This window comes from Podarcis liolepis (genome assembly GCF_965112155.1).
Source record: "Podarcis liolepis genome assembly, chromosome: 13".
NCBI classification, from domain to species: Eukaryota; Metazoa; Chordata; class Lepidosauria; order Squamata; family Lacertidae; genus Podarcis; species Podarcis liolepis.
The window spans coordinates 5,664,921-5,687,410 of NC_139573.1; the positions used below are offsets into that span (position 1 = coordinate 5,664,921).

Below are 22,490 nucleotides of genomic sequence, written 5' to 3' on the forward strand. Positions count from 1 at the left end.
CTGTTTACCGAGGCCAGTTATATGCTATTGGGAAGTCCTCAGCACAGGAACTTGCCTTATACCATGTCTGGCCATTGGTCTGTCTAGCTGACTGCTGCTTCCCCTGACCAGTGGCTGTCCAGGGTTTCAGGCAGGGAGTCTCTCCCAGCCCTGGAGATGCCAGGGCTTGAACTTGGGACATTTTGCAAGTAGAGCCGACACTGAGCGCCAGCCCTTCAGTGCTGGTGGATGGGAGGAGCAGGGCTGTTGAGCTGAGCATGAAGGCAGCAGGTTCTCTGGGTCCCTACACTTGTCCTCGAAGGAGAAAATGGTGCCTCCTCCACCTTGCATGGCGATATTCTTAGCACGTCCCCAATGTGAGGGTTTGAGAGCACCCGAGTGGCATGGCGGCCCAATTGGTCACAGGTGCTGATGCTCCTTTTGGGTTTCCGGATTGTGTCTTGACCGGCTCCTCTTCTCTCCCAGCGAGCAGCAAGAGCAGCGGCACCAGCAAGTACTTTGGAAGCATCGACTCCTCCGAGAACGACCTGCGGGGCAAGAAGCGGGCAGAGGTGGAAGACAACGAGCACTTCATCAAGTACGTCCTGCAGGACCCCATCTGGCTGCTGATGGCCAACACCGACGACAAGGTCATGATGACCTACCAGCTCCCTGCCAGGTGAGGAGGCTGAGCTGCTCTCAGGCAGATCCCCTTTCCCGTCTCGCCATGGAGGTTGCCAGGCTGCCACTGCCGATAGTGGGCACTTCCCTTCCAGGCCTTGTGCTGCTTGTTGTCTCTTGACCCAGAATCCCTTCACCCCAGCAGAGGAGGGTACTCAATGGGGCAGGGTTGTTGCGAGTGCCAATGAAAGAGAGCTGGCTATTGCGTTTTGTTTTCATGGGTAGTTTAATACCTGAAGCAGTGGGAGGAGAGACTTAAAGCTTTAAGGGGAAGATTTTAGCTTGCTCTGTCTCTTTAAAAAAAAAGGCGCTGGGGCCACTTCCATTCATTCTGGCCTCATATCCAGGAGGATTTGGGCTCCATTTCCCTCCCTCTCGCTGCCCACTGCGCCTCTTTCCTGACCCATTTGTCCGCTTGCCCTTTGCCAGGGACCTGGAAACTGTTCTGAAGAAGGACAGGGAAAAGTTGAAACAGATGCAGAAGCGGCAGCCGCGGTTCACCGAGGAGCAGAAGAAGGAGCTGGCCGAAGTTCACTCCTGGGTCCAGAAGGGGAACTTGCCCAAGGCTATCAACATCACGGTAAGGAGTGTGACGGGCGGTGTGTTTGGAGTGAACAACGCAGAAACCAGAATGGTGTCTGTGTGCCGTTTAGCGAGCATGGGTGCTTTTCTGACGGCAGGAGAGTTCTCAAACTTTGTGTGTGCATCTAATGATGAGATGGAGTGGTTCTGTTCCTACAGCAGCCTAGATTCCTCATAATTGTGTCCATAGCGGTTGACAGCCTCGGCAACCCTTAAGGGAATGTCTGCTGGGCAGTGAGAACAAGTCTCTAGACTTTGCGTGTGAGATGAGGGGCTCTCCCAGATCATCGAGTGTGGGCCAGCTGCTCACTGTCTTTCTTTTCCCTCCCTTTGAACCCCAGGCTTGCATGGACTGCGGGAGCAACCCTTCCTCCAAAGTGGCCCCTCTCTACGACGTCGAGATTCAAGACATGGACTTGAACGGCATGTTGGAGCCCATGGAGGAGGGCAGCAGCGCAGGACAGATGTGCCTGCCCTCCTTGCCCCCCGAAATGGCCATGGACGAAGAGGAGGCTGGGGCAGAGAGAGGACAGCAGCAGCAGCAACAACAACAGCCGCCAACTCCAGCCGTGGAAGTGGTGCAGGACACAGGCTAAGCTGGCAAGCCGCAGACTCCTTTCTCCCCCAAATCGGGAGCCGCTCCTACTTGCCCTGAGCAGGGTGCTGCTGGGCAGCAGGGCTCAGAGGCAGGCGCTGGCCGCAGGTCCCTGTAGGATCTGCCGCTGCAGCCCCACCTCCCTGGCAACAGGGAGAGGAAGCTCACATTGTGGGTGTTTCCGGGACCGTGGGACGGCTGCCTGGCCCACAGGAGAAGACGCTGCAGGACTGTGAGCCCAGGCACCAGCCGCTTCAGGTGTGGAAGCGCCGCCTGGCCTGGCCTGCTTCCAGGGATATGAGACATTCCTCTGGACCTTTATCCGCCGGACCAGCCGCCCCCAATCCTTGCTGCCTTACTAAGGATTTGGACACAGACAGACAGCCCACAACGTTGGGCCTGGGAGGGACCGGGTTTTTATGTATTTATTTTTGCAGAATTGTCTGTTGGTGTTGTTCAGTGTTTCTTTTTTTACTGATCTGCTGCTGTGCTCTTGAATGGGCCTTCGTGCAGTACCAATGATAATAATAAAAAAAAACGAGAAAAGGAAAGAGAAAGAGGTTGGTGGCCTGCGGAGAATTATCGTTGACGCACACCCTGTGCCCACATTCAGTTGCCTCCTTGTTGGGATCTGGCCAGAAAGGGAAAGTTTCTTCTGAATACCCTTCAAGAGCTCCCCTAAGCGAGAGCCCAGGGTGGAAGCAGGAGAGAGGGCCCTAAAATGTCACCACCATCTTCCTACTGCCACCGCCGAACTGCCAATGCTCCTCTCCTGCTGGTGCCTCTTTGCCAAGGTCATCTCCCACATTCGCACAGCTCGGTTTTGTCAACTGGAAGAAATAAATTGGCCAAAGAGCGTTGTGCTACACATATACCCCCACCCCCTCTTTTCGCCTGATCTTTGGCAGCCTTGCCACCCAGCGGCCTGTGAGTGAGTGAGGGGGACGTGTTATTTCAGCTACATAAAGAGCACACCCCTTCCTTCTTGTGTTTCCAAAGACAGCCTGGATCTACTTGTGCAGAGAGTCCCCTTCCTGCCTCCCCTTCCTTCTCCACATCCTATTTATTGAACTATTTATATATCCTGCTCCTGTTTCCAGAGTAAAACAGGAAAAGTCCAGGGATTTTCTGTGGACTGTCCCATGGACAGGTGAGGAAATTGAACTGAACTAGCAAGCCATTTTGGGTTGTGCCTCTGGATGGAAAACCGGCCTCTTTTGGGGTTTTTGTGGGGGTTTTTTGGAGCGCGGGACAACACTTGATTCTCCCCTCCCTCCCATTCATTTTCTTGTTTTCAGCTCCTAATGTGCTTCAGCGGCCGTGTTGCGTTTCAGAGGCAGGGCGAGAGCCCTTAACAGAGCAGAGAAGTTCCACCTTTGGCACACGATTCCATGCTGCTGCTCTTTGCCCACATCCATGTCTGAAGCAAAAAAAAAGAATGAAGCAATTTTCAGTTTCCTTGTCTGCCTTTTTGAACCAGCCAATGACTTAGAATGAATTGTGCATATGGCAAAGCCTTGCTAAGGTTTCCAGGTTTCCAAAGAGAGGAAGGGTCTCGCCCCAAACTTAGTGCCTGGTGACAAAAACATCCTACCCTTTTTATTAATTGGAGGGTAGCAAGCCAAGCCAGCCTTAACGGCGACCCCAGCAAGAGTGTTGGGCTGTGCCTCTCCTTGACAATCCCACAAATGGGTGGGAATCGTCATTTGATTTTAATTGCTGCTAGTTACATGAAAAGAGAATCTCTTGTCTTCAACCGCACCCCCTTCCCATGCCCCAGTCCAGGAAACTTACCGTATTTTTCCATGTATAAGACTAGGTTTCCCCCCTAAAAAATAATGTCGAAAATTTGGGGGTGTCTTATACGATACATCTCCCCCCATTTTCTTAAATCGGAGTCCCTAAAAATAGGGGGTGTCTTATACATTGGGGCATCTTGTAGACGGAAAAATACGGCAATTGGATTCTTGTTAGGGTAGCCAGAGTGACTTTTAAGTTGCAATCCTCTATTTACATATGTAGGATTTAATCCTCCTGAGCTCATTGGGGTTTATTTCTCAGTAGACGTGTGCTGTAAACTAAGCTATTGTACCAGCAAGTATTCCACACCAGCAGTCCTTTCAGAAATCCTCTAAAAAGACAATTATTCTCTCTCCCACCTCGACCTTAATGAATGTTACTGTGTGTTTTAGGACCACTCAGGGTGGAACTGGAAAAGTGATTATCTTTGCCCCAAAGGGACCAGCAATAATTCTCCTTTGTTGGCTTTGAAGAGCAAACCACATCACCCCTTTCTGCCATTTGCCCAACAAGCGTTGGCTTTGCAGCTTCTGGGCTGTGTGAATCTCTGGAGGTGACCTGTGTGCTGGATTTCCAGAGACGGGGGTAACCCTTTACGAGTCACGTGTGACCCCGAGTCAGAACAGCTTGCCTGAATCCGCTTGCAATATCTCTTTGGTCGTAAAATCCTCCTGGTTCTGAGCATCTTTGGACTCCCGAAAGCAATTTGTGTGGTTCATGATGGGTGAATGCTATGAGCCATTTTGCAGAAGGCAAAGACAGCCTTTTCTTACTGCAAGAGAAAATTGCGTTTCCAGAAAGCCAATGTCTGTAAATGCAACACACACAACCAAAAGTGGCTACTGTAGAAAACTAACATTTTCTGGTGTTGCTGAGCTTTCAGAGGTTAGCAGAACGTGTCCTTTTGCTTTCCACAAAATCTCTTCAGTGTGAATAACTTTGTAAGACCAGGCGGATATCAGTTAGTGCCTTGCAAAGGGCTGGGAGTGGTCCTGTGACTCCAACCACATTGGCCTTTGGACATTTCATCCCTTGAGATGTGAACTTCTCCCTTTAAAGCTCTTCAAAATACAGAACTGGTTGTAAGTGCACCGATTATGGAAGTATTTTAATCACATCGCTTTTTCGAGGTTGCAGACATTTACTTGAATGACGAACACTTATTCACTGCTCGTATCTGATTTTCCCTTCTGCAAATCTCCCTCTGACCAAGCCAAAAGGCCGGAGCCTCAAAGTCTCCAACTTTCCTTGCTTAGAATTAACTATTTCCCCCACGACTGCCCAGAGAAGAAACCTCTTTTGCTCAATGCGTTTCTTTGTTGCATGGTCAATGGAAAACCCTCCTAAATCTGGGGACTCGTAAGCTTTAATATTTACCACCTTTTGTGAGGAAGGGGTATATTGGGGCATGCTGCTAAGAGAATATTGTTTTTAAAGCTTTCTCTTTTGGAATGGGACCTCCTTATTAATATTTCCTACTCTCTGGAGAACTGGGAGAATTCTACCCCAGGGAGATTCTGGCTTTGAACACTATGAACTGTACATTATCAAGGGGAAGGGCATTTTGCACAAAGCTGTGACATGGGTGGGGACGGGGACATAAAAGTATCAGCTCCTCTGTCCCCTACTGCGACCCCCAAAGAACAACGGCGTATCTCTACCATTGGTTTGTGGTGCAATATCTGTGAATCTCAGTCTGTACCCAAATAAAGCACTTTTGTTTTTTCACGCAGAGTGTCCCAGGCATGTTTTGGAGAAGAGAATGTTTGCATAACTGAGTGGTGGTGTAGACTGAGTGGGTGGATGGATTGTATCTCCCTGTGTTAAGCTTATTTACTCACAAGGAGTGCCAGATGGGCAAGGTATAAATAATTTTATTCCTGTTCTTCTTTTTCTTAATTTGCCCCCCAGCCTTTTATTACCAAATCAGCCTTTAGGATTTAACATCTGGCGTTTTTGTGCAATAATTTGTAAAACTGGGCAGACCAGCATCAAGGTTTGCAAAGGACAAGAGAACTGTGCTTATCAATCGACCTGAGCTCTGCTTTTGGCCTAGTGAACAGGGTCTTCCTTTGCAATACACTTGCACATGCTCTGTCAGTATCCAACTTAGACATGAGACCAGCTCCTAGGTGGTCTCAAACTATTGTTTTGCCGTAGAGCAGAAACCAACCTGTTCCTTTCCTGAAGAAGGTGAGAAGAGCCTACTGGATCAGGCCAGTGGCCCAGCTAGTCCAGCACCCAACCAGATGCCTACAGGAAACCTGCAAGCAGGATTTGACCCCAAGAGCCCTCTCCTGTCCTGTAGTTTCCAGCAACTGGTATTCAGAAACATAGAAGGCACAGCATAGCCATTTTGACTAGCAGCCATCAATAGCCCTTGTGCCTCCAGGAATTTGTCTAATCCTCCTGATGTGTTGGACTACAGCTCCCATCCCATCATATGGTCCCACTGGCTGGCGCTGATGGGACTTGTAGTCCAAAACTGTTTGGTAAAGGCTGCTGAAAGAGTAGGGCAGAGCTTTCCAAACTTTTCATGCTGGTGACACACTTTTCAGACGTGCATCATTTCGCAACACAGTAATTCAGTTTTACTAGCAATCCGGAGGTTGTGGTGGTTGTTTAGTCGTTTAGTCGTGTCCGACTCTTCGTGGCCCCCTGGACCAGAGCACGCCAGGCACTCCTATCTTCCACTGCCTCCCGCAGTTTGGTCAAACTCATGCTGGTCCGCTTCGTGAACACTGTCCCACCATCTCGTCCTCTGTCGTCCCCTTCTCCTTGTGCCCTCCATCTTTCCCAACATCAGGGTCTTTTCCAGGTAGTTTTCTCTTCTCATGAGGGGGCCAAAGTCTTGGAGCCTCAGCTTCAGGATCTGTCCTTCCAGTGAGCACTCAGGGCTGATTTCCTTCAGAATGGAGAGGTTTGATCTTCTTGTAGTCCACGGGACTCTCAAGAGTCTCCTCCAGCACCAGAATTCAAAACCGTAACTCCTTTCCAGCCCCTGAAGGAACGCAGAGAGCGTTCTTCTGACACATCTACACACTGCAGCCGACACACTAACACAGGGGTCAGCAAACCTTTCCAGCAGGGGGGCGGTCCACTGTCCCACAGACCTTGTGGGGGGGCCGACCTATATTTTTTTGGGGGAAATGAACAAATTCCTATGCCCCACAAATAACGCAGAGATGCATTTTAAATAAAAGGACATATTCTACTCATGGAAAAACACGCTGATTCCTGGACCATCTGCGGTCCGGATTAAGAAGGCGATTGGGTCGGATCCGGGCCCCGGGCCTTAGTTTGCCTACCCATGCACTAACGTGTCGCGACACACAGCTTGGAAAGCTCCGGAGTAAGAGGTGTATGTGTGTGCATGTGCATGCATTTGGGAACTGACTAACAAAATCTGAAGAGCTGGAGGAGGTAGGGTAGGAGTGCCTTTTCTGTCTCCACATGAATCACATAATCAAAAAGGGCTTTCATTCCTGCCCTCCCATCTTCTCTTGAAGATAACAAAACTGATATATGCCGATAGTATTAACTGCATGCTTTTCTCACACATGTGGCTCAGAGTCATAGACTGAAGAAACAACCTGGGACTTCATGCGCAAAGGGAACCCCACACCTTGAAGCTGAAGGTGCGCCTGTCGAGTCCTTAATGAAGAGAAGAAGAAGAAGAGTTTGGATTTGATATCCCGCCTTTCACTCCCCTTCAGGAGTCTCAAAGCGGCTAACAATCTCCTTTCCCTTCCTCCCCCACAACAAACACTCTGTGAGGTGAGTGGGGCTGAGAGACTTCAGAGAAGTGTGACTGGCCCAAGGTCACCCAGCAGCTGCATGTGGAGGAGCGGAGACGCGAACCCGGTTACCCAGATTACGTGACTACCGCTCTTAACCACTACACCACATGCCGCCTGTGTTGCCATGGATGGCTTTGCCGTAGAACAAGCGAAAAGTTTTCGATTGATTTCTTAGTATATTGTTCCACAACAGCTTCAAGATCAACACATCTGATCTTAAAACTTGTCTGGGGCAAGGAAGGGACTTTGGAAGTTCCAACTTAAAATGCCCTATATTATTCCTTTTTTACTACCTTTTAAACCATCCCAGTGTAGCATAAATGATCTCTCGTCCATCATTCTCCCCACCCCCCTTTATCCTCCTTACACCAGCCCTGTAAAGTGGACCAGAGAGTGATTGGCCTAAGGCATGGGTAGGCAAACTAAGGCCCGGGGGTCAGATCTGGCCCAATCGCCTTCTAAATCTGGCCTGCAGACAGTCTGGGAATCAGCGTGTTTTCACATGAGTACAATGTGTCCTTTTATTTAAAATGCATCTCTGGGTTATTTGTGGGGCATAGGAATTCGTTCATTCCCCCCCCCCAAAAAAATGTAGTCCGGCCCCCCACAAGCTCTGAGGGACAGTGGACCGGCCCCCTGCTAAAAACGTTTGCTGACCCCTGGCCTAAGGTCATGCAGGGAACTTCAAGGCTGAGATTTGAAACTGCCCATCATCCATGGTCCTGGTCTGATGAATAAAAAAAGAAACATCATGCTGGCAAAATGTATGTCTCTGAAGCATAGATATTTGAAGATTTGGGAATAATCCTGAATCCTTTCTGACCCAACATTTTACCACGGCATCAAGCACTATGCTATGTGCTGAAGTGAGGCTACATTTAATCAGGTCCAAAATGTTTCACATAACAGCTATTTTAAGAAGAGTTGCCAGACAACCAGTTTGGACACAGTTGCGATATGGAGTGGTTTGCCTTCATGCCTGTGAACGTTCACTAGAAATAATAATAATAATAACAACAACCTTTTGTTGCTGAAGAATTTGAGGCTACCAAGAAATCAGAGGATCTATTTGAGAGGCACTAAGAGAAGAATAGGTGAATCATCCGGCAGACTTCTGTTCCATCACAATATTGTGTTAATAAAAAGCATCCTAGAGTCCCAGGTGTATTTTGATTAACTTACCTTTGCTCCTCTGAGAAGGTAATTTACTAAACCCAGTTCCCAAACCCTGTAGAAGGTAGATTAGGAAGATCAAATAAATCAACAATGTACGCAGGCAAAACTCTGTGGATTATAATGGGCATTCTTCTTATACTGCCCGTTAAATAAGGACCCTAAAAGAGATTTATTTATGATACTACTACTTAGAAATCTCTCTGGAATAACAGATCCTGTCAGGATTATTGATTTGCTAGCAGATAAAATACTGATAAAATACATGATCTGTAAGACAGCTTTCTTTGCTGGGGGAAAAAGAGATCAAGTGACCTTGCTAAGTCCACCACTCTGAATAGACTCTAGAGGCATCCTGTTAAAATCTTTTAAAAACAAGAAAACCCCAAAATTCATTTGTATGTATTATGAATCTGGAGTTTGTTTGTGAAATCCTAACCGGGTCCCCCCCCCTTTTTTTGCTATGATCTTTGTTTTTTTGGTGTGTTTTTACGCAAACAAAACTGACTGAGAAGGAAATCTTACACAGATTTACTTGGAAGTCCCAATTCTGATTAAGATTCACTACTGAGTATACACTCATGAGTGGTGGCTTTTCCACACACGCCAGTTAGGCAACATATTCCACAGGGATTTTTGTGTGTACTTCCTGTGACAGCAAACACACAAATGCATCCATTCCTGTGCCACCTTCAACAACTGATAGATTCATTGTGGCACCTGCCGCAGAGTCTTCTTCATCGGTTGCGTGAAGCTAATCTGTTCTTTCAGTTACTTGGTAAGTTACTGCAGTCCTGGGCTGCCGCAGCTGCTCTGAACTTGCACATTTCTGAACTTGGCACAGAAGTATCACACACAGGCACTACTTGCACTCCATGGCCCGATTACAATATTTGCGTGAACAGATCTGCTAAGAATTATGTCACAGCACAAATCGGTTAAGTTTTCAAGTTGCTAGAAGACTCTGCTTTGTATAGCCAATAGAGAGTTGCATTACTGGTAAACACACAAGCAGAGCTTAACTACAACCAACTCCCAATGGTACTCTACCCCTCGCCTATTCCCCAAAAGAGACCCCCGTGTTGAACTTTCGGCGACATCTAGATTTATTTGCTGAAATTAACTTGAAGACAGAAATGATAAGCTCCATAGGCTGACATCCCCCGATCTCTTTGCCTAGGAGAGTCAAATGCGGATGACTTTCAGAAAGGTGTTAAATAAAGCCCCATTTTTTAAAAACCCAAGTGCATTTTTTTTTTTACTCATCCGTCCAAACCGGCCCTCTTCGAATAATCCCAATTCCTTCCCATCACTCTGTCGCTCATTTTCTGGGGCTGGCATTGCAATCATGCCTTATAGCAATTTAACCCGAAGCTCGTTGTCAGATGTGTTACTTGACTCGATGAAAGAAGCAGTTGCCGCGAAGTTCCCGGCCGAAAAGCCTTCCTTTCTTCACCGCCCGGGTGCAGACCCCCCGGGCTACCTTATGCCGGACCTCCCGCGCCCGCTTCTTAAAAGCAGCATTTGCTATTTTCGTCGAAAAGCAAAAGTTTGCAAATTTTCAGGCCGGGAGAGCAAGCAGAGGCTGAGTTCCCGGCTCTTTTCCGGAGGAGCCCTGCCACCCCGGAGCGTGAAAACCAGGTGATCGAAAGCCCGCATCCTCTCCATCGATCCAGCCTGGAACGGGAGGGATCCGCGGACGGGACTCGGAGTAATCGACTCTTTTGTGCGGGTTAAGAAACACAAAAGTTGCCCGGACCAGGAGCCCAGGTCTGGCTGTCAAAGAGCCGTGCTCGGAACGCACCAATCAGCGCGCAGCTCCTCCCCTATAAATACGAGGCAGCGCCGCCGCCGCGTCCATTCAGCTTCTGCTTTGGTGACTCGACGGTGTGCTCGGGGGGCGGTATAGTTTCGGATCAGGATGACTGAAGAGGTTCCCGCCGCGCCCGTCGCCGCGCTGCCGGCTGTCAAGGCTCCCGCGAAGAAGGCCAAGAAGGCGGCGGCCGCCGCCCCGAAGTCCCGCAAGGCCTCGGGCCCCAGCGTGACGGAGCTGCTGACCCAGGCGGTGACGGCGTCCAAGGAGCGCGGCGGCGTCTCCCTGGCCGCGCTGAAGAAGTCGCTGGCGGCCGCCGGCTACGACGTGGAGCGGAACAACAGCCGCATCAAGCTGGGCCTGAAGAGCCTGGTGACCCGGGGGATCCTGCTGCAGACCAAGGGCACGGGCGCCTCGGGCTCCTTCAAGCTCAACAAGAAGCAAGCGGACAACAAGGACAAGGCGCCCAAGAAGAAGCCGGCGGCGGCCGCCGCGAAAAGTAAAAAGCCCGCGGCCAAGAAGCCCGCCAGCGCCGCCAAGAAGGTGAAGAAGGCAGCCGCCACCAAGAAGGCCGTCAAGAAGCCGGCCAAGAAGCCCGCGGCAGGCGCCAGGAAGGCCGCCAAGAGCCCCAAGAAGCCCAAGGCGGCGGCGGCCAAAAGCAAGAAGGCCGCCAAGAGCCCCGCCAAGGCGAAGGCAGCCAAGCCCAAAGCGAAGCCCAAGACCCCCAAGGCGAAAGTCGCCAAGCCCAAGAAGGCGGCGCCGAAAAAGAAGTAGGAAGGACCCGCTCGGCTTGCGCGAGAGGCAGCAGCGCTCCTCGTTAACCCCAAAGGCTCTTTTAAGAGCCACCCACAAATTCAAAGAAAGTGCTGAATTTCCTTTGCCATGTGAGGTGTTTCGATCATGTGATGCAAGTGCCGCAGTTGGTAGAATCGTAGTGGGTCCAATCCCTTGCACAGTCCCTCCCCTCCTAATTCGAAACCATACCAGACCCCGCTGAGCAATTGTGCTAGTAGTAAGGTTATTGCTGCAATTCTAGGCTTTTAATCGGGTATCCTGTTGCTCATTTTCCCCCGCCGGCTTTTTTATCCGTGCCCTGCAACTTTGTTTTACGGGGGGGGGGGGAGGAAGACACGTGGCAATGGGGTGGGCGGGGAGAAAGCAAGTGGTTGCTTCCATGATACTGTTTTTAGACGGGAGGGTAAAAATGGATTTGCTTTCCCTTATTGAATGCTAGCTACCCCAGGGCCTGCTAAAACGGGGAAGTCGCTGAAGGATACAAATCGAAGGGGCAAGATCCATGTGAGACGCCTGTAAACTGCACATAAGTACCACGCCGCCGTGTCCACTTAAACATTCCCAGCAACTGGTGCTTAATGAACAATACCTAACTGGCAATTGAACATAATATTGCAGTAATTAACAGCTTTTTTAGATTATGTGGTGGCTCTTAAAAGAGCCTTTGGGTTTTTGAACGTAGGAGGCCCCTACTTTGACAAAGAGTATCTTAAGCCCTTTCTCCGCGGATACGGCGAGCCAGCTGGATGTCTTTGGGCATGATGGTGACCCGCTTGGCGTGGATGGCGCACAGGTTGGTATCTTCGAAAAGACCCACCAGGTAAGCCTCGCTCGCCTCCTGAAGGGCCATCACCGCAGAGCTCTGGAAGCGCAGGTCAGTCTTGAAATCCTGCGCGATCTCTCGCACCAGACGCTGGAAGGGCAGCTTGCGAATCAGCAGCTCCGTCGACTTCTGGTAGCGACGGATCTCTCGCAGGGCGACAGTCCCAGGGCGGTAGCGGTGAGGCTTCTTCACGCCCCCGGTGGCCGGGGCGCTCTTCCGGGCGGCTTTGGTCGCCAGCTGCTTCCGAGGCGCCTTCCCGCCGGTGGACTTGCGAGCGGTCTGCTTAGTACGAGCCATGACAAACAGAGCAAAGGACTGTCTTCAGCAAATGAGACAAAAAAGCCCGGTTGCTGGTTATTTATAGACCGCTCTCGCAGTCTTGATTGGCTGAAGACTGAGCATTGTCAGTTGGAAAGTTTGAATTTCCTGGGCTGAACAGCAATTGGCTAGACAAGATCACGCAAGAGGACTAAGTGGGGCGGGGCCACAGCCTGGTTTTTTTTCCCCGCCAGGACTCTCATTGAGCAGCTGCAAAAGGAGTGCATTTGATTGGACGAAATTGAGACAGAGTTCTGCAACGCACAAAAGTATGCCTAGGTTTTCATTCTGGTCGGATTTTTCACTATATAAGGAGAGGGAGCCTTCCCTTACGCTGCATTTTGTTTTTTCTGTCGTTGTTTGAAGTTTGCTCGGCAAGTATGTCTGGTCGTGGAAAAGGCGGGAAAGGTTTGGGCAAGGGAGGCGCCAAGAGGCATCGCAAGGTGCTTCGTGACAACATCCAGGGCATCACGAAGCCTGCAATCCGCCGCCTGGCTCGCCGTGGCGGAGTCAAGCGTATCTCGGGCTTGATCTACGAGGAGACCCGTGGCGTCTTGAAGGTCTTTCTGGAAAATGTCATCCGCGACGCTGTGACTTACACCGAGCATGCAAAGAGGAAGACTGTGACCGCCATGGATGTTGTGTACGCTCTGAAGCGCCAGGGTCGTACTCTGTACGGCTTTGGTGGCTAATTCTAAATATCAAGGCTGCATCTTAAAGTCAAAGGCCCTTTTAAGGGCCGCCCACCTTTTCATGAAAAGAGATATACTTTCGCTTATTTTCTTTTTTCATGGGTATACTTAATCCAAAACTTTAGACAGTGGTTTTTGAAACTACCAGTAATCTGGGCCGCAGTTGCAGAATATTTACTATTTGTATAACAAGAAGTACTTTGGTAGGACGTCTACATATTCCAGAAATATTATTTGTAGTATACTATCCTATGCTGTCGAGTCTGTCAAGACTGGCCCGTTCGGGCAGGGGTACCTTTACCTTTATCCTATGCTGAAATGTTTAAAGGTTCGTTTCTCCGATCTTCCCGCTACGTTCCCATCCTCTTGCCATACTAGTAACACCCTTTGAGAACCACTGCCTTAAAAAAGCGTCTGTATTTAAACATAGGCACGTACATGTGTTATTTGGGCGAGGGGTGGAGACGCCAACCTTGAGATCCTCAGTAGAATGAATTATGGGAACAGAAAGAAAGGCATACCGAGCGCATGGGCTTAGCCAGAATTGTTTGGGGGGCGTGCAGGCTTTTAAGATAGCAGCAGCGAGTGCAGTGCTTATAAATTCACAATATAGCGTTCTCAGAAATCCAGTCTGAAACTTTCAGCATTATAAACCCAGCTCTCTTATGACAGAGTGGACGGCTCTGAAAAGAGCCTTTGTGAAGTCCAGACGCCGCGGTCTGATTTTTACTGGGCCTTCACTTTGTGATCTTGGGCAGGACGCCGCCCTGGGGGACGGTGCCTTTGGCCAGCAGCTTGTTCAGCTCCTGGTCGTTGCGGATGGCCAGCTGCAGGTGCCGAGGGATGATGCGCGCCTTCATGTTGTCCCGCGCCGCGTTGCCGGCCAGCTCCAGGATCTCGGCGGTCAGGTACTCCAGCACCGCCGCCGTGTAGACAGGGGCTCCGGCTCCCACGCGCTTCGCGTAGTGCCCTTTGCGAAGCAGGCGGTGCACTCGACCCACAGGGAACTGCAAGCCCGCCCTGGACGAGCGAGACTTCGCCTTGCCCTTGGCTTTGCCGCTCTGCTTTCCACGGTCAGACATCGTACAGCTAAATCCACCAGGAACTACAACGACGAAGAGCAGAATGAGAAACACAATTTTGCAAGCCGCCTATTTATTTACTCCCGGTGGATTCTTTCTGTCAAATCTGATTGGATGGAAGAGACATAGTACGTGCTTGGCACCCAATGAGAATTTGTCTTCTTGCAACCAACCAGAAAGTTACATTTAAATTACGTATTGCTTGCGCGAGCCAATAGAAATGTCACATGGGGCTAGCTTATATTTGCATGTTCTGCTTTAAAAAAAAAGGGGTGTTACGTCATTGCTCTTTCGTCTGAGAAATAAACGATGGTGACCATATTAGATCGTGTTAAAAAACGAAAAGGAATACCTTTGATTGGTGTTTTTTCTTAACGTGACAAACTATGACCAGTACTTACATTCAGAGCACAATATAAAATTAAAGTCAAACAAGCAAACTACATTCTCTTTTGTCTCTGCACGCGTGTAAATAATGTATTGCGAAAGGCATGTGTTCTTGTACTTCTGCCACGGAAGCGAAAGCTAGTAGCGTAAAAGGAGACCAGAACGTCCTTCATCGAGGCAGCACCCAATGCCATATTATTATTTTTTAAATGTATAGACTCAGGCTGATCGTTATCCTCATTTAATTGTGGGCTAAGGGAGTGGTTTACAAGAACCATGCAATGAAAGACGCTAGATGGATTAGATGACCATTGGGGTCCCTTCCAACTCTACAATTTTATAATTATAATGCGACATAAACCTCTGAAATTTACAGTATGCTTTTCTATTTCCTGCTCCTCACAATTTTGCAAATGTTAGGATAAGAGTTTTCAGGTTCTGTTTTACTCTTTTCCCCGCCTCTACGCTACTATTTTGTTTTTCCATTCTGTTCTGCACCATTTCCAGATTACAGTACTGTACCAGTACTTAGTATCACCGGACAGAATCATAATTTTGTAAATTATGAAACGTGTCTATAACTCTCCTGGCTGCACTATCCTCCCCAAATCAAAGGCACATATCTGTTTGAGGAGATAGTTCGCTTTTGATTGGAGATTTTAAAATGACCAGAAGCTGATTGGTGAAAGTATAGCCTATAGCGTTATGGAGTTTGGAAAGAGGGCGTGGCTCAGTCAAAGGCTCACAGTCTTCCCTCTGGTCGGATATTGCTGTATAAAAGAAGCAGCTGCGCTACTTTTCGCTTACTTCTTTCTTGAAGAGCGCAGAGTGTTGTCTTTGTTACCATGTCTGGTCGTGGAAAAGGCGGGAAAGGTTTGGGCAAGGGAGGCGCCAAGAGGCATCGCAAGGTGCTTCGTGACAACATCCAGGGCATCACGAAGCCTGCAATCCGCCGCCTGGCTCGCCGTGGCGGAGTCAAGCGTATCTCGGGCTTGATCTACGAGGAGACCCGCGGCGTCCTGAAGGTCTTTCTGGAGAATGTCATCCGAGATGCCGTGACTTACACCGAGCATGCCAAGAGGAAGACTGTGACCGCCATGGATGTCGTGTACGCTCTGAAGCGCCAGGGCCGCACTCTGTACGGCTTCGGTGGCTAATCGGGATACCAAAACTATATTACAAACGAGCTCAAAGGCCCTTTTAAGGGCCACCCACCTTTTCATGAAAAGAGCTGACAGTTTGGGTTGCTAAAAGCGTTTTTTGCTTAGGTAACCTTGGTTATCGGAATTTTATATGAACCACTTTGGAAAGCGCAGTAAATGCGTGGGATTGTGCCAGACTTGCCCAGTGAGGCGATTTAAATCAATGCTGGGAAGTCGTGTAAAAAACTCATTTTGGTATATGCAGTGGAGGCAATGAAGGATAATTGTCATTAATAGCAGCAATACTGATCGGTAGACGTTGGAAACGTAGAAAAATGGTGATCTGAGAGAGCACTAACCCAAAAACGGGCTAGGAGGGCAGCAAAAATACCGAGACTACAAGACTGACTTCGTTGCCTTCATGTTGATATTAACAACTTTCAGTATCTTTCCCCAAACCTTAGAAGCCTATAGCGTGTCTAAAAGATACAAAGTGTTGCTAGGGTTGAAGGATGGGGAAACAGGTGATTTCTACACTTTCCGACCTACGTAACTGCCGGCTCCACTATTCCGGGATCAGCTTTTTGGGGTGAGCAATCTCCATGCAATTTATTGCCCGGGGTTTATCTTCCTCTGCTATTAACACCCCACCCCGCTCCAAAGCTGCACTGCGGCAGCCAGCTCCTGTTTCCAGAGCTTTACTCCGCAACGTTGCTGGTGAAAAGAAACCCCTTGCCTTACTACACGTTTCGGGTGCAAGAACGTGCATTTCTTAAAGGCAGCCTTGGAAGCGCAGCAAACTCCTTCGGGAAATTGGTGATTCATAAAAGAGCCTGCGGAGGGGCGGGGGGGGGTTTCGCTGCTCAAAGGAAAACCTTGCTTTCTATATACTGTACTCTCCTTTAGCTTCCGAGAGCCGGCGCTGATTGGATGAGAATGGAACTCGCTCGCCAATGAAGACGTGGCTTTATCGCCCTAGCCAATCAGAATGCTGATTCCGGAAATAACCAATAAGGTTCCCCCTAAAAAAACCTCTATGGAGGTTTTTAAGCAGAGGTTGGATGACCATATGTCATGAATGATCTAGCTGAGATTCCAGCATTGCAGGGGGTCAGACTAGATGACCCTCGGGGGTTCCAGATGTCAAAGAGAAAAACAACTACCAGACTTTTAGAAGACATCTGAAGGCAGCCCTGTTTAGGGAAGTTTTAATGTTTAATAGATTATTGAATTTTAATATTCTGTTGGAAGCCGCCCAGAGCAGCCGGGGAAACCCAGCCAGATTGGCGGGGTATAAATAATAAATTATTATTATTATTATTATTATTATTATTATTATTATTATTATTATTATTATTTCTTCCAAATCTACAATTCTGTGATTCTGTGAAACGGCTAGCTTAGCTCCTGGAAACGGAATAATGAAGGCTGCCATTCCAGCACTGGGGAAACGGAGGAGCAGAGCTCACTTGAATGGCTCTGCAGCGACAGGCCAACTGCATCAGGACTCCTCTCCCTCAAATGTCATTAAGGGTTAAACCACAGAGCCAAGGACTTGCTGATCAGAAGGTTCGTGGTTCGAATCCCCACGACGGGGTGAGCTCCCGTTGCTCGGTCCCTGCTCCTGCCAACCTAGCAGTTCGAAAGCACGTCAAAGTACAAGTAGATAAATAGGTACCACTCCAGCGGGAAGGTAAACGGCGTTTCCATGTGCTGCTCTGGTTCACCAGAAGCAGCTTAGTCCTGCTGGCCACATGACCCAGAAGCTGTCTGTGGACAAGCGCCAGTTCCCGGCCTATAGAGCGAGATGAGCGCGCAACCCCAGAGTCGGTCACAACTGGACCTGATGGTCAGGGGTACCTTCACCTTTACCTTTATATACCTAAAGAAAAGAAACAAGGACAAAAATCTATTTCAAAATCATATACAGTGGTACCTCAGGTTAAGTACTTAATTCGTTCCGGAGGTCCGTACTTAACCTGAAACTGTTCTTAACCTGAAGCACCACTCTAGCTAATGGGGCCTCCTGCTGCTGCCACGCCACTGGAGCACAATTTCTGTTCTCATCCTGAAGCAAAGTTCTTAACCTGAAGCACTATTTCTGGGTTAGTGGAGTCTGTAACCTGAAGCGTATGTAACCCGAGGTACCACTGTATGTACCAACACTTTGGACTTCCTGTCTATCCCATTGTATATTCCTTTTTTAACAAATGAATGTACTCTTATTATTGTATATTTCTTTCCATTTTATCTAATACATTCCTATGCCAATATGTACTCTTGGTCATATTTCTCAACTCAGTCTCTCTCCAACGTCAATCGAATGCTAGCATAGATAGCGAACCTTTACTGTATTTTTGAACATATATCTCATATCTATCCCATTTTTCCATAATTTTTTGTTTCGAATTGCTTCTCAGGCTATTTGTCAACTGCACCATTTCAGCAAATTCTTGTAGCTTGTTATGCCAAACTGTTATTGTCGGGACTTCTTCTTCCTTCCACCCCTGTCTGAGCTGCAGGCGTTGCATGAATCCTGTATTTAAATTAGGTGTAATTCGAAAGAAGTCTGTCCCTTGTTCAGGAAAAGTAGCAGCTGTTGTAGCCTCCCTGTGTTTTAGCCACAACACCCCCACTCCCACCGCAAAATATTGTGGAAGGTTTGGCTGAAACAGAAGCGACTGCAACAGCCCAACAATGTCGTCTACCTTAAGTTTAAAACAGATATGCACAGTTAAGAGACACAAGAAAATCCAGATTTTGCTACATTAGCTGAGAAGGTAGGTTTGCTTTTGGCCTCTAGAGGCCGCTAGAGACTGCAGTGAAGCCAGGAGAATATTTTTCCAAGGAGCTGTTCCAACAGCACCTAGAATATTTACTGTCTCCCTCCCACTGTAAACGTCTGACATTCCTTCTTTTTAAATTGAAAGCAAAGGCAAAAAGCACCAGACTCCTTCGATAAGTGCTCAGCCAAATATATTATGATTACCTACATGTCTCAAACTAAAAGAGGGAGAAATAATCCCCGACTAATTAAGCAACAATGTAAAATTTAAAAAGACAAGAGCAAGAAGATTCAATTAGCTTTGTAATAAGTCTATTTACACAAAATCTTATGGCTGTGGTGGCCCAAAACATTGAGAACACTCTCAGGGTGGCCAGATTTTAGTGCATTTCCTCACTAGGATGGGCAAAGTGAGAAATTCTCTTGAGACTTGCTTGTTTCAAAGTCCCTCCTTTCCCTATTAGGAGGCATTAGCTAAATATTTATTTAGAAAACCCAGATTCCCAGCAGGCAGATGCCTCAACAGAACTTCTCTAGCTCTCTCAAGGAAAGGTATATTCTTCCTTTTCCATTTCCGCCTTGCTGTTTAGTGTGGGTTTTTGTGGCAAAATGGCCAAGCTCCCAGTTTGAAAATGGCCAGGTATTTCTTTTACTTCTTAGATCAGGAGTCAGCAAACTTTTCCAGCAGGGGGCCCGTCCACTGTCCCTCAGACCTTGTGGGGGGCCGGAATATATTTTGGGGGGAAAAATGAACGAATTCCTATGCCCCACAAATAACGTAGAGATGCATTTTCAATAAAAGGACACATTCTACTCATGGAAAAACACACTGATTCCTGGACCGTCTGCGGGCCGGGTTGAGAAGGCGATTGGGCCAGATCCAGCCCCCGGGCCTTAGTTTGCCTACCCATGCCTTAGATCAAGATGTGTACATATTGAGTGGGTTGCTGTCTGCTTGCTTTGTATGATTTTGCTGTCTGATAATTGGGATTTTGCTTCTGTGATTTTCCCCCTGTTACTTTTGTTTCATACAAGAAGCCCATCTTTCTTTATTCCTTTGATGTGAGAACTTATTGTGGACAAAGGTTAAGGCTAAACACACATATTCATAAAAAGTGCATGTCTTAACTCCAGTAAAGTATAAAAAACTTCTTAGTGGCGTGTGTATGAATGCTCATGAGTGCTTGCACACACCAGTGGGTTGGTGACACAGACTGTTAACACCATTTCTGAGCGTTTGTTTGCATGTATAGTTTCTTCTTAAATACCCAGCATGATAACTGTCATATTGTACCAAAACAACAATAACGACACATCAGCAAGTTTTCTGTAGGGAGCAGCCTTCAGATTCCTTAAAAAAAAAAAAAATATTATATACACAGAACTCTTGAGAGTCCCCTGGACTACAAGAAGATCAAACTTCTCCATTCTGAAGGAAATCAGCCCTGAGTGCTCACTGGAAGGACAGATCCTGAAGCTGAGGCTCCAAGACTTTGGCCACCTCAGGAGAAGAGAAGACTCCCTGGAAAAGACCCTGATGTTGGGAAAGATGGAGGGCACAAGGAGAAGGGGATGACAGAGGATGAGATGGTGGGACAGTGTTCTCGAAGCTACCAGCATGAGTTTGACCAAACTGTGGGAGGCAGTGGAAGACAGGAGTGCCTGGCGTGCTCTGGTCCAGGGGGTCACGAAGAGTCAGACACGACTAAACGACTAAACAACAACAACATACACAGAACATGAACCTGTTGTTTGTGATACATCAGAACAAATTTATTACTGGGATGTACATTGTTAACAAATCTTCCTAATTCTTGGGAGTCTGTCCTCAGTCCCCAGGCATATAATAAATAGATCGTCCAGACATTTATTCTGTAGCAATATACCACCCCATGCAATTTCTTTTCCATTCAATAGGAATGTTCATTCAAATTTACCTATATAAAGATAGTCTAAGTTAAATGCAAATCTGCAGCCTGTGACTTTATCAGAAATTTGCAATAACAATCTTTCCTGAAACTGAGTTTGCTCATTTCTTTAGTGCTAGTTCAGCTAAAGCACAAATGAAGCTGGCGTGTGTAATGCTTTCATTTTGGTTAAAATATCCTCCGTCATCGCACAGAATGTTGGCTTTTAAGTTAAAAGCCGGATATTAGTTGACTCTTTCATAGATCACTGTCTTTTTGTGGCGAAGGGGCTTGATTAACTCAGAGAAGTTATGAGCCATGCCGTGCAGGGCTACCCAAGATGGACAGGTCATAGTGGAGAGTTTTGACCAAACGTGATCCACCTGGAGCAGGAACCGGCAAGCCACTCCAGTATCCCTGCCAAGAAAACTCCATGGACAAAGACAACAGGCATATAAAAGTTATGACGCTGGAAGATGAGCCCCTCAGGTCGGAAGGCGTCCAACATGCTACTGAAAAGAGCAGAGGACGAGTACAAGTAGATTCAGAGCTGATGAAGCGGCTGGGCCAATGTCGAAAGGACGCTCAGTTGCGGATATGCCTGGAAGCGAAAGGAAAGTCTGATGCTGTAAAGAAAAATATTGCATAGGAACCTGGAATGTAAGAACCATGAACCTTGGTAAGTTGGATGTGGTCAAAAATGAGATGGCAAGAATAAATATTGACATCCTGGGCATCAGTGAACTAAAATGGACGGGAATGGGCGAATTCAGTTCGGATGACCATCATATCTACTACTGTGGGCAAGAATCCCATAGAAGAAATGGAGTAGCCCTCATAGTCAACAAAAGAGTGGCGAAAGCTGTACTGGGATGTAATCTCAAATATGATAGAATGATCTCGATACGAATCCAAGGCAGACCTTTTAACATGTCAGTAATCCAAGTTGTGGCGCTGTGGGTTAAACCACAGAGTTTAGGACTTGCCGATCAGAAGGTTGGCGGTTCGAATCCTCACGACGGGGCGAGCTCCCATTGCTCGGTCCCTGCTCCTGCCAACCTAGCACTTCGAAAGCACGTCAAAGTGCAAGTAGATAAATAGGTACCACTCTGGCGGGAAGGTAAACGGCGTTTCCGTGCGCTGCTCTGGTTCGCCAGAAGCGGCTTAGTCATGCTGGCCACATGACCCGGAAGCTGTACGTCGGCTCCCTCGGCCAGTAAAGCGAGATGAGCGCCGCAACCCCAGAGTCGGCCACAACTGGACCTAATGGTCAGGGGCCCCTTTACTTTTACCTTTACCTAACATGAGTTTGACCAAATTGCGGCAGGCAGTGGAAGACAGGATTGTCTGGCGTGCTCTGGTCCAGGGGGTTACAAAGAGTCGGACACGACTAAACAACTAAACAACAACAAAATGAACCTTATTGGTGCTGGCCATCTTTTGCCGAGATTCCTTCATTGCAGAAGGTGGGGACTGGATGATCTTGGGGGGTCCCTTCCAAGTTGACTCTAAGTAACTAAAACCAGAGAATTCTCTCTTCCGTGTCAGTTTTTACGAAAAAGAGCCCTTCAGATTTGGGTTTTGAGATACGCCCCTGGACAAATGCTTCGCCCATTAAACACGCTACGTCTTTATAAACTGTACAGCTGGGGATATTTTCGCAAGGAATACACTGCAGGCCACCTGGCCTTGTTGTCTAGATGCTTCCTGAACCCATCCCTTCCTCTCCCTGAGAACTAAGCAGTTCCCCTTTATCTGATGGCTTGTTGAGAACATCCTCCCTATTTTTCAGCTTCTGCAAGGTCAAATTTCCCTCAGAGGTTCAAGTTAAGGCAAACAGGCGTGGCTTATCATTGTACAGTTGCCGCGTCTCCTTGGGTGAGTTGATCCTGTAAGCCCCCTCATTGATGGGTTGCTGGAAGAGGGATTAAGAGCGGATTTCCACCCGAGACCTGCCTTTTCAGGTAAATCAAATTTTCAATCTAGTTTTCCTGATTTTGCTATTCGGGTTGCTATGGTGCGAAAGGAGCGATGTTTCGGAGCCGGAATGAAAGGCAGACTCCCTTTGCGTGGCATTAAATCTAAGTCAGAAAATTGAAAAGTTGCTGAGGTTGAATATTGCTTGGGTCTCGAAAG

At 48.0% G+C, this 22,490-nt stretch overlaps 6 protein-coding genes across 11 annotated transcripts in view; 4 read left to right on the forward strand and 2 right to left on the reverse strand.

The window, feature by feature from the left end:
- The window catches only part of PER1 (period circadian regulator 1), a 35,896-nt gene extending 30,531 nt beyond the window's left edge, over nt 1–5,365 (forward strand). For all 6 annotated transcript variants that reach the window (XM_083472092.1, XM_083472095.1, XM_083472096.1 and 3 more), the window contains 3 exons: nt 466–658; nt 1,090–1,240; nt 1,584–5,365. In XM_083472092.1, coding sequence (XP_083328218.1) covers nt 466–658; nt 1,090–1,240; nt 1,584–1,838 — 599 coding nt within the window. In that variant the 3' untranslated portion in view covers nt 1,839–5,365. The remainder of the gene's footprint in view (nt 1–465; nt 659–1,089; nt 1,241–1,583) is intronic.
- Nucleotides 5,366–9,692: 4,327 nt separating this feature from the next.
- LOC310691535 (histone H3.2) lies at nt 9,693–12,340 on the reverse strand. The gene has a single exon (XM_083471397.1). The coding sequence runs from the start codon at nt 12,336–12,338 to the stop codon at nt 11,928–11,930; it is 411 nt and encodes a 136-aa protein (XP_083327523.1). The 5' UTR covers nt 12,339–12,340; the 3' UTR covers nt 9,693–11,927.
- LOC310691534 (histone H1.2-like) lies at nt 10,532–11,304 on the forward strand (the record flags this gene model as incomplete). Its single annotated transcript, XM_083471396.1, has 1 exon — nt 10,532–11,304. The coding sequence occupies one exon, from the start codon at nt 10,532–10,534 to the stop codon at nt 11,195–11,197; it is 666 nt and encodes a 221-aa protein (XP_083327522.1). The 3' UTR covers nt 11,198–11,304.
- A 222-nt stretch (nt 12,341–12,562) lies between the features above and the next one.
- Nucleotides 12,563–16,531, forward strand: LOC310691538 (histone H4). Its single transcript, XM_083471400.1, has 2 exons — nt 12,563–12,628; nt 15,348–16,531. Exon 2 carries the CDS (start codon nt 15,366–15,368, stop codon nt 15,675–15,677), a length of 312 nt encoding a protein of 103 aa, XP_083327526.1. The 5' UTR covers nt 12,563–12,628; nt 15,348–15,365; the 3' UTR covers nt 15,678–16,531.
- Nucleotides 12,740–13,051, forward strand: LOC310691537 (histone H4; the record flags this gene model as incomplete). The annotated part of the gene is made up of 1 exon (XM_083471399.1): nt 12,740–13,051. One exon carries the CDS (start codon nt 12,740–12,742, stop codon nt 13,049–13,051), a length of 312 nt encoding a protein of 103 aa, XP_083327525.1.
- LOC310691536 (histone H2A-like) lies at nt 13,789–14,133 on the reverse strand (the record flags this gene model as incomplete). The annotated part of the gene is made up of 1 exon (XM_083471398.1): nt 13,789–14,133. The coding sequence occupies one exon, from the start codon at nt 14,131–14,133 to the stop codon at nt 13,789–13,791; it is 345 nt and encodes a 114-aa protein (XP_083327524.1).
- Nucleotides 16,532–22,490: the final 5,959 nt, after the last annotated feature.